Source organism: Sinocyclocheilus rhinocerous, unplaced genomic scaffold, assembly GCF_001515625.1.
Source record: "Sinocyclocheilus rhinocerous isolate Xijiao unplaced genomic scaffold, SAMN03320098_v1.1 scaffold2882, whole genome shotgun sequence".
Lineage (NCBI taxonomy): Eukaryota > Metazoa > Chordata > Actinopteri > Cypriniformes > Cyprinidae > Sinocyclocheilus > Sinocyclocheilus rhinocerous.
The window spans coordinates 35,841-47,268 of record NW_015644632.1 but is presented as its reverse complement, the minus strand read 5'-3'; the positions used below and the strand labels follow the sequence as shown (position 1 = coordinate 47,268).

The following is an 11,428-nucleotide window of genomic DNA, read 5'->3' as shown; positions in this document are numbered from 1 at the left end:
GCAAGGTTTTGTTTTTTTTTTTTTTTTTTTTAAGAAAACAAGCAGCAAATGAAAAGAGTGCAAGTCTAAAAGGGACAAGTGTATTTTTTTTAAAGAATATAATTAGAATAGAGAGTGCTAGAGTTAGAGGGACAAATAAAGATGGAAGATATGTGTTTTTAGACGATTCTTGAAGATGGCTAAGGACTCAGCTGCTCGGATTGAGTTGGGCAGGTCATTCCACTAGGAGGGAACATTTAAAAGTCCGTAAAAGGGATTTTGTGCTTCTTTTGGATGGCACAATAAAGCAACGTTCACTTGCAGAACGCAAGCTTCTAGACGCACATAAGTTTGAAGTAATTAATTTAGGTAAACGGGTGCAGAGCCAGTGGTGGTTTTGTAGGCAAACATCATAACCTTGAATTTTATGCGAGCAGCTATTGGTAGCCAGTGCAAATTGATAAACAGAGGTGTGACGTGCATTCTTTTTGGCTCATTAAAAATGAATCTTGCTGCCGCGTTTTGTATTAATTGTAAAGGTTTGATAGAACTGGCTGGAAGACCTGCCAAGAGAGCATTGCAATAGTCCAGCCTGGACAGAACAAGTGCTTGAACAAGGAGTTGTGAAGCATGTTCCAAAAGAAAGGGCCTGATCTTCTTGATGTTAAATAAAGCAAATCTGCACAGTTTTAGCAATGTGGTCTGAGAAATTCAGCTTATCATCAATCACAACTCCAAGGTTTCTGGCTGTTTTTGAAGGAGTTATGGTTGATGTGCCTAACTGGATGGTATATGATGATATAATGATGATAGCCGATTATATCATCATAAAATTACTGAAGGAGTAGATCACCCAAAAATGAAAAACATATTCAATGTCTTCTGAAGCCATACGATAACTTGTGTGAACAACAGTCTGAAATTTAGGTTGTTATAAACTGAAGATTTTAGCATTCTCTGTATCTCTTAAATCTCATTTGGACTTGCATTACTTATTTTATTTATGGTCATTTGGGGTGTATATGGGACAGTGCAGTGGAGAGGACCAGAAAACAAGATGGATAATGCAAGTGGAAACTGGTAGCATGTGGTATAAACATGATGTAAATAAGAGATTCATTGTGCAGTATAGACAACATTGCTTTTTAAAGGTTGTTTTGGCAAGAGTGCAGTGCTAAGTGAACTCACACTGACATGACTGACAGCTTCAATGATTATAAAGGGAGCATTCTGTTTATAACTCTTTGATAATTAATGTAAAAGTTGTATTTCTCATACTAGCTACACAAAGATTTTTTTGTATTTAAATGCGAGACTGAATCTGAAAATGTGATGATTGACAGCACTAACCAATAGCAATGGGCAGGACAAACAATTCTGATACTGTGTCTGATATTATATGTCTGTGCAAGTCTTGGAGTGTAAATGCAAACTAATAGGATGTGTTTTTTACTTGTTCTTCATAAAACTTGCTTGAATGTTGCAGCAAGCACAACTTTTTGTAGGAAGACAAATGATTTTCTTGTATATATTTCATATTTTTTATATTTTTATTTTGGTACCTTTAAGTACCTATGACTTTTTAAATATTCATTTAGCAAAAAGCAGCAACCTATCGTTATGTCCAGATTATTATTATTTTAACTAGTGCTGAAAAAAAAAAAAAAAAAAAATGGTCCCACTTTATATTAGGTGTCTTTTAATACTATGTAGTTAATAATAAAGCAATGAATTGTTAGGTAAGTGTACCTATTTTGTTCATGTTAAATTTCAAAACACTTTTGCTGCTATTGAGGTGGGATACGGGTAAGGTTAGGGACATGTTTGGTGGTATGGTTAGGTTTAAGGGGTAGAAGTAAGCTCAACAGTGTAATTATAGATGTAAGTACAGAAATTAATTATAGATGTAATTACAAGATGGTATTTTCAAATTTAAGTACAATGTAAAAACATGTATTTACACAATAAGTGCATTGTATCAAATTTTAAATTTAAATGTAAGTACATTGTGGTTAAAGACATGTAATATAAATTTGGTCCAAAATTTTTTTTTTGAGAGCAAATGCAAAAATATAGATATATGTTGAATATTGTCCAAATTTCGAAAAATACGGAGCTATACATTTGTGGCCTTAATGAAGCAGAATAATGAAGGCAGGTTGTCCCCAAACTCGTAAGACAAATCATTCAAGTGCTGGTTGTGTGTTATGTAATATAAGATTACCTTTAAGGTAGTAGGGCTTCTTTAGACCATGGTGGTGCAGGCGCACTTTCCGCTCCTCTGCATAGCTGTGCCGCAAACCATGCTCATGCAAATGCAGTCTGTCTCTCCTGACTGCTTCCGAAGCCATTTTTTCCCGCAAAGCTTTGGTCCTCTCCGTTTCCAGTGCTATGGCCTTCTCCAGCAGTGACAGGTTGCCTTTGGTCATGTCGAAAACATCCTCTGAGCGGTCCGACGTGACGGAGGTGGTGTCTTCATCACAGTCCTGGAAGCCCTTGTGCTCTGCGGCGCAGCTGGAGAAAGTCTTGGAGCGTGGGCTGAGCTGCTCCTCAAGCTTCATCAGGTTGACCATGTCAGAGTAATTCCGCTCGAGGACATCAGGACTCTGATGCTGATGTTGGGCTTCTTGATAAAGCTGATGAGCCTCCTGGTAGGGATGCATATAATTAACTGATAAACCGTTAACCGACAGTAAGATTTTTGAACGATTACTACTACTCTATCTGTTAAACAGTTAAAAGGTAACTATAGGCCACTTAAACACTGCAGCTAAATTTGGTTGTACATTCAATTTTTAGTGCTGTAATCATGTTCTGAACATAAGTGGCAATAGAATTCTACAACCGAATTAGTGGTGCATTCCATTTGAACTCGAAAGTCAGAAACTCAGAGTTCCCAGTGGAAACTTGAACACCTTCTCAAGTCAGAAACTCAGAGGAACTGCAAAAACCCTGACCTCAGAATCCAATATGACGGCTCAGCACATCAACATGAGTGAAACACAAGTAATATATTGTTTATTAGCACTTCTGTTTGTCTCAATAAACCCAACATAGTACTATCCAACCATTATTTGTGATAACATGATATTTCAATACGTCTGTGCAAAATACTGCTTTTTATGTGTTCGCAAAACGACTGGTATTGCTATCAATTGGACTCGTCCATCTTGTGTACTTGTGTATAGGAATGCAGTCAGCTCTTGTGTGATGTCATTCCTAACTCCGATTTACGAATTCCGAGGTAAATGGAAAGCAGTATAACTCCTGAAAATGAAGGTAGTGGCATCCGCACTTACAAAAATTCCACACAATTTGTACAGATCCAAACTGACTAACTAGTAAATACTAGATGTATTTAAACACGCATCAGAGATGTGTGTCTGTTCTGTATGCGCATAGCAAAAAAAAATAACGGAGAAAGAGGTATGAGCCTTGACTCATTAGTGTTGCCAGATCTTCTTACAAAATAAGAACAAACCCATAATAAACCTAAATAAATTTACATGCTTTATATTGGAAATAAGAGCAGAAAAGTGCAATCCACACCTGCCCAGTTTAATAAATCCATAGACTAGATCGCTTTATAAGCCATGCCCAAAGACACTTATAATAAGTGTACATGGCAACACTGAATGAAAGTACTCTGCGGTTTAATCGCAATTTTAGTCATCGCAATTTTGAGAGTGAGCTCTGTTCTGTACACATAAGAAATTATAATTTAGGGTACTCACTCCTGTATTTAAATGTGGCTGTCACTCCTGAAACTTTACAGTGTGTATATGGCCTTTATTTAAATTTAAACAGGACTGCAATTTACACACTGCAATTTACAGGACTGACAACCACATTCACTATTTAAGAAGTACAATCTTTACTCATTTGCACATTTTGACACAGGTCTGTCTCTTTCCATAGTTGTGCGTGCTCACTAGCCCACAGGGCCTAAAGAGATTGTGTTGCCAGATGTTGCAAGGAAAAACACAAACAAAAACAAACCTAAAATAAACCCTAAAAATTTGAAATGCATGAAATAAAATGAAAATATCACAAGCTGCAACTGCCCACATTAAAAACTCCATACAGTGGCTCACTTTAAGAGAAGAGTACGAAAAGCAAGCCCAAAGACACTTATAGTAAGTGGACATGGCAACACTACAAGAGTGAACATAAACAAAACACAACACACTCTGTCAATGGTGGTTTCGTTAACATTGTTGGATGTAACAATTCTTTGGTTGCTAATATTACTCTGGTAAAAAGCAGATACTAAACAGCTATCAGACGCCTAAACATTTCTCTGGTTACCAGTGTGACAATCATCACAGTTTCGCAGTCATGGAATGATAATTTAGGGCAGGGGTGTCCAAACTCGGTCCTGGAGGGCAGGTGTCCTGAAGAGTTTAGCTCCAACCCCAATTAAACACACCTGAACCAGCTAATCAAGCTCTTACTAGGCATGCTAGAAACTTAAAGGCAGGTGTGTTGAGGCAAGTTGGAGCTAAACTCTGCAGGACACCGGCCCTCCAGGACTGAGTTCGGGCAGCCCTGATTTAGGGGATTCACTCCAAGGCATTATTCGAATGCACATAGCACACTTGGAATCAGATAATTCAGTGTAGGGTTGGGCCGATAGACGATGCCATCATCCATCGCCGATGGCTGATAGACATCACGATTTTGAGCCGGCATCGTGACCCCAATCCCCACCCCACCTCACCCCCCGCATCCCAATACCATGTTCGGAAAGAAAATGACGTGTAGGCGGAACCCCTAAAGTGAATTAATACGAGATGGGAGGAAAATATATATTTCAATATTTTTCCTCGCAGTTATATTATTTATAATAATTGGGTAATTATACTACATATATATTTCGGCATCAGGGAGGCGCTATTATACCTGGCATTGAAACTGGCATCATGCTTTTGAATGCATGATCGCTTTTAGTTTCACTTTCATTTACGAGATTGGCGATCGCACATACTCTGTTTATACTATGGAGCGGCATGTACTTACCAGACATTTTACAAGATTATATGTTTCAGTGGTACTGAGGATCTGCAAATCATTCGCCATCGTCCTCAGTCATCTCTCCTTACTCTGTTTATGTGGTAAGTGAAATTTTATGTACTATAATGTAACAGGCAACCATTACACCATGTCTACACCGGACGCAACAGTTGTCGTGTCGCGCTGCGCCGCATCAGCTAAAGTCTGTCTACACTGGACACGAAAAAGTGAACGTTGAAAATCATTTGAAATTTGTGTCAGCACGTCATAAACAGAACGGGGCAGCAGTTTAGTGTCGGGGATTTGTCGTGTCACGCCGCGCCGCGCCGCATCCAGTGTAGACAGCATCACTGATTATAATGAGTTCTATAGACTGATCTATATATAATAAATCTCTATTATAGATCAGTGGTTCTATAGTATTTTGTCGCGCCGCGCCACTCGCGTCCGGTGTAGACACGGTGTTAGGAATCTTGTTTTCCCTTATAAGGATTCACGCTTCGGTGCTTCAGCACTGCAGTTGCGTGATGACGTGACCATGTGTGCATCCTCATTTTCTGTTAATGATACTATTTGCACATGTAAAAATAAACTCTTTAATATGAAGAAAAAAAAAACATTTAATGGTATTTATAATGGGTCACAGAAAATCGTTCATTCTCTAATTTAATTCTGATTTAACGTTCTTGTCAGTTAATTGGCAGTTCCCAACTAACAAAAAATGCTCTGAGAATGTTTTGATGACGTTTGCATTTAGTTCTCTGAACATTTTTGTTGTTGTTGTTGTAAATGTTTAAAAATCTTTTTTTTTTCTTTTTTATTCAAACTTTAACAAAAACATTAAGGGAACGTTTCATTTTAACATTTTGCAAACATTATGGGAACATTACTTTTGAATGTTCTCTGAGCATGGTAAAGTAGTTGGTAGTTAGAACATCTAAATAAAAACGTTTCAGAAAAAAAAAGTCGCTTGAATGATACATAAAGAACATTGTTGGAACTTTATGAAAGACCAGATAACTTTGACTGAACGTTCTATTAATGTTATTGACAGAACATATGTTCTTAACTTTTTGAGAACCTTGCCATAACATTCACCAAAGCTCTGAGAACATTCCTTTTTAGCTGGGTTAACGTGCATTGGCTATCGGTAAAGAAAAAAACTCAAAACAAATCCCTACCTGCTGGTTATTGTGGAACCGCTCGGTTGGCTTGGTCTCACTTAGCTTGCGCGCCAAGTCAAAGCACTGGTTGCGAAGACACTCCAAACTACTCAGACAAACTTCCTCGTCGCTCTTCTCTGCCATCTGGCCATTACTGGAGGGTTTACCACAGTTACCACTGAATCCATTACCTGTGGATCCATTTCCGTTGATGTTTCCACAGTCCGTGTTCTCGCTCCCATCGTCCTGAAAAGGCTTTTCGTGGAGGTTTTCTGAGAGCGTGACTCCATGACCCTGTGCCAGGAGTTTTAGAGAGTCCACAGTCTCCCTTACCACATCACTGTTGATGTCTAGACTCAGCTCACCTTTCCTTGAGCCCTCCTCATCCTCATCTTCTTCATCATCTTCATCTTCTTCTTCCTCCTCCTCTTCCTCTTCTGCGCTGTTTGAGGAGTTGCTGTTCATCTCGGATTCAGTCATGGCCCGGTAAGCGGCGTCCTCTGCAATCTTGCCCAGGTTAAGCAGAGATTTGGCCACCAGTTCATCGTAGTTGTCATATTCATCGTTGTTGTTGTTGTCCTTCTCCATGGAGAGGCTTGTTCTGCTGGGACTGCAATTCATATAGTCACTCTCTGTGAACGACAAACAAATTTTGCAGCTAAATTGATACATCTTGGTTCAATTGCGTTGTCCAAAACAAAGTTTCATTCCACACCCAACCACTTATTTGACTCTGAACCACCTTTGCATCATGGCCATAACCACTTCAAAGCTCCAATATACTCATTTTCCATTGTTTCTACTATAAAGCGGGTGTCCAGTGAGTTCATGTGTTTATGAACATCTGACCTCAACAAACTGAACAGAGGAAATGAATCAGAGAAGATCTCCACGTCAAAGAGGGCGGAGCCCCAGAGCCACACCTACCTTTTGCACCATAACAACAGACCAATGGGGTTCAAAGGTGTTTACCAGCCAGGAGCAAACTTTTCCAAACATTTTGCTTTGGCAAGATGCTTTAAACTCCTAAAGCGAGCTCCAAACAAACTTCATTTTGGCCTGATTTTATTCAAAATAACATCACACCTGTTCACACCACACATTCTTTGATTTCGTTTAAAGTATATCTTTAGACATTAGACATTATTTCTCTAAATAATTAGAAATGGCCAATTGGCCCTCACAATATTTTATATTCTTGATGCTGCTCTGTTTGTTGTTAGGATGGCAAAAAGTTCGATTTTTTTGGTTGTTCACTTGTCAATGTCAAACTATTTGAGATGGCCAATCAAATCAAGGTGGGTTTACTGTTCATAGAAGTCAGCGCAATGCTTCAGTTTTAACAGTAAAAGAGTATGAGTAGTACGACAAAAGTAGCTAAACAATTATTATTTGACAACTGTTTAACTATAGAAATGTTAAACTGTAATATAGGGATGCAAACTATTTTGACATTTTTTTGTCAAATTTGTCAAATATAGGCTAAATCATTTACTCAATGAATATAATTTATGACGGAATGTGACAAGACAACAAACATTTTGCCATTTTATGTTTTTGACATATTAGACATTCAAATAAGAGTGTGTGCAGTTACTATATGCAAATAGTTCAAACCGATTATTTTACAAAAAATAAAAATCTCATTCTTGTTCTTTTACTGCACTTCTTTTTCTGTATTCCCTTAAATCCATTTAAATCCATTATTTTATTACTGTAGTGAGGTAAATTTGTTCACTTCCTTTCTTTCTAAAGTTTTTGCAGATTCAGTTTTATTCTCAAAATTTAACATTGAGCAAACAGTGTGGTACTTGAGTCCTTCTGCCACGGATGCACAGCAAGATTTGAGAAAAGGCACTCTAATTGGATCTGATTGCTGTGATGCAATTTCTAAACCAAGTCCCCATGATCATAACCATAACCTAGATGCCATTTTCAAGTGTACTTGGTGGTTCCTGGATTCAAATCCGAGATTGTAAAAACAGCTTTAATGCTAACAAAACAAACATTTAATGGACTTGTTTTGCAGCAAAAGATCTTGGATGCTCTGAAGTATAGACTGTCCATGCAGTGACAGGACTTGAGCAAGAACCACACAGAAAGAAGTCTCAAATAATCAACACTTCGCAAAGACCCGCCCCCCTTAGTTACTGTTGCTATGTCCGACAAGTCATGCCACTCTCACACCACACATCATTTTCTCACGCAGTGAAAAATTGCGGAGCAAAGAGGACACTGACAACACGCCGACAGACAAGACAGATCAGGTTACTTCTGGTAAGAAACAAAGTCTCAGGTTTCAAATTTTGTAATTTTTTAGGAAATTCAAACAATAAATACCATTTTGTGGCTATTGAATGTGTCATGACAGATCACTGTAGCGTCTCAGTTCAAGCGGCACGTGAACCAATCATTTCTTTCTCTTTTTCTAATTATAGCACAAAATAAACATGGATGAACATCATAAAGGAATCTTTCAACAGCGGAAAGACGTCAATACACACCATTTTTCAAGTTAAAGGGGTCATATGACGCGATTTCAATTTTTCCTTTCTCTTTGGAGTGTTACAAGCTCTTGGTGCATAAATAAGATCTGTAAAGTTGCAAAGACTAAAGTCTCAAATCCAAAGAGATATTCCTTATAAAAGTTAAGAGTCAACCACGCCGACGAAGCGGAGTCCAGCCCGGGGTCGTCACATGTGGTTGCCGCAAGCCCGCCGGCGTGCCGTTCAAAAGCCCGCCGGCCTCTGCTCACTCAAGCCCGCCTACCAAATACACAAAATAATGTTCTTATTAGCAACATCATATGACCCCTTTAAAGTCCACCAACGTAAATCTACTCTCCTATCTGGTTTATTTGTCGGACAAAATGGCAGATTCTGCGTTGAGATTGGCCAGATCGCCTGTCAATCAAACTCCCGGTGAAGGGTCAATTTCACAAAAACTGGCAATGGGTTCAGTGAACATACACCAAAAATATGTGCCGCTTTCACATCTCTTGTGAAAATTGCCCCAGAGGACTTCAGTATAAAACCTTTGAAAGTTGGCTAGAAGATCAGGAGTTCCTTTTAAATCAAGAAAACTAAAACTGTATGAACACTCAGAAGAACAAGGGGTCGATAATAAAGAAAGAGCTGCATAGAACTTAAAATAGAGACATGTTAGCTAAAAAAATATATATATATTAAATATTTTGTTGACAGAGCAAAAACTTATGAATATCAGCCTGGCTGTGATTATCTGTGCCATTATGTCCAATCACAACCATGCTGATTTTCCTAACAACAAAATCTAATTATTTTCACAATATTTAAGTGTGCTAATGTCATTAGCTTAGTTTCATGCTAGCAATAAAATGTTAGTCAAGTGCAAACTGCGCAGTGCTTGACTTGCTGTCAGTGAAGCTCTGCCTGTGAAGAGCGAAATCAGTTACTTATAAGGTTCTAATTTAATTAACGCCGTCGACAACTGTTCATGCAGTCAGCTCACTAGGTTTTGAGACAAAGCCAATATCTTAGGTAAGAAAACACAGCACAGAAAACAGGGTTAATGCCAATGCATGTGGGAGTTTGATTGTTAATTAGACTAGAAGGCTCTGTCAGGTCTGACTGGAGAGCGCTGCCCTGCCATGGGTGGCTGGCTGAGCTGTCTGAAGTGGATAAGACATGTCTGAGACACATCTCACGCCTACTCCCTGATTTAGCAGACATCCACAGACCACCAGAACCGACCCACCAAAACCGAAACAATTGGTAGGCAACAATGCTGTCCCGTGAATCAGACGGCATGGATGCTTCAGGTCTAGATATACAAGAATGGCTGTAATACTATATATAATAAACATTTTCTCAACAGTATTGATTTTGTGATAATGACATTGGCTAGTTAGTTTAGTAGTTACCTTATGCCATATAACACTGAAAATAACAAGGCTGAATAGTCATTGCACACAAGATAATGGGATTATTTGTAAATTATAATAATAATTATTATAATTATTATTTTCTATTACAATATGCGATTTATTACAAAGCACACAGTCATACTACCAGAATTTCCTTTTGAAATTAAAATCTTTAAATTTATATTTTTATAATAATTTTTTATATATTGTTTCTGTTGAAATTATACTCTTTAACCTAAGAATTCTACATTTACTGTGATAGGGCTGAAATATTGTATGTGCATGTTAGGATTAGTAGCAATAAATAACCCAATACTCTCTGCAAAAATGTAACACAGTATTTAGGATTTTGGGGTAATAATTTAAGAACCAATTTGTTGTTCAAATTAATTAATGGAAAAAATGTATTCTCCTAAATAAGTTTCCTTAAGTTTTGTAACTTTTCGAAACAATCAGACTGTTGGTAATATTTGAGGGCACTGGTCCTGCCAGAGCGCTGCACTTCAGAGCTCACCTTCAGTAGGCTGTGTGTGTCGATGAACTGAGCACCTCTGTTTTGAGACGGCTGTTTTTAGCCTGATACTGAGACCGCACTGAAGGTCACAGCAAAATCATCCAACTGCACCTCAAATTACGATGACCTTCTTCCAAATACTGCCAAATTGCCTTCCCTACCCCTCTGGAGGCTGAAATACTCACTTCACATTCAGCTCTGGTTTTGATACAGATGCAGAGAGATGACTTATATTTATACTACCAGTCAAAAGTTTTTGAACAGTAAGATTTTTAATGTTTTTTAAAGAATTCTCTTCTGCTCACCAAGCCTGCATTTATTTGATCAGAAATACTGCAAAAGCAGTAATATTGTGAAATATATTTACTTTTTAAAATAACTGCTTTGTATTTGAATATATTTTGAAATGTAATTTATTCCTGTGATTTCAAAGCTGATTTTTCAGCATCATTACTCCAGTCTTCAGTGTCACATGATCAGAAATCATTCTAATATTCTGATTTGCTGCTAAAAAACCATTTATAATAATAATAATTATTATTATTATTAATATTTAAAACAGTTGAGTATTATTTTTTTTTCAGGATTATTTGATGAATAGAAAGATCCAAAGATCAGCATTTATCTGAAATAACAAGCTTTTGTAACATTATACACTATAACATTCAAAAGCTTGGAGTCAATATAATTATTTTTTGGAAATAAATCATATAAATTATTAATTTTATTTAGCAAGGATGCTTTAAATTGATCAAAAGTGATGATAAAGACATTTATAATGTTACAAAAGATTTCTATTTCAGACAAATGCTGTTCCCATCGATATCGGAATTATATCGTATCGACTGAAATTAA

The 11,428-nt window shown here is 37.5% G+C and overlaps 1 protein-coding gene across 3 annotated transcripts in view; it reads right to left on the bottom strand.

Annotated features, from left to right (window-relative positions):
- The window catches only part of LOC107758718 (myelin transcription factor 1-like protein), a 105,471-nt gene that overhangs the window by 65,532 nt on the left and 28,511 nt on the right, over window positions 1-11,428 (bottom strand). For all 3 annotated transcript variants that reach the window (XM_016576518.1, XM_016576519.1, XM_016576520.1), the window contains exons 5-6: window positions 6,174-6,787; window positions 2,204-2,627 (exon numbers count right to left, since the gene is read on the bottom strand). In XM_016576518.1, the coding sequence (XP_016432004.1) occupies window positions 2,204-2,627; window positions 6,174-6,787 (1,038 nt within the window). The remainder of the gene's footprint in view (window positions 1-2,203; window positions 2,628-6,173; window positions 6,788-11,428) is intronic.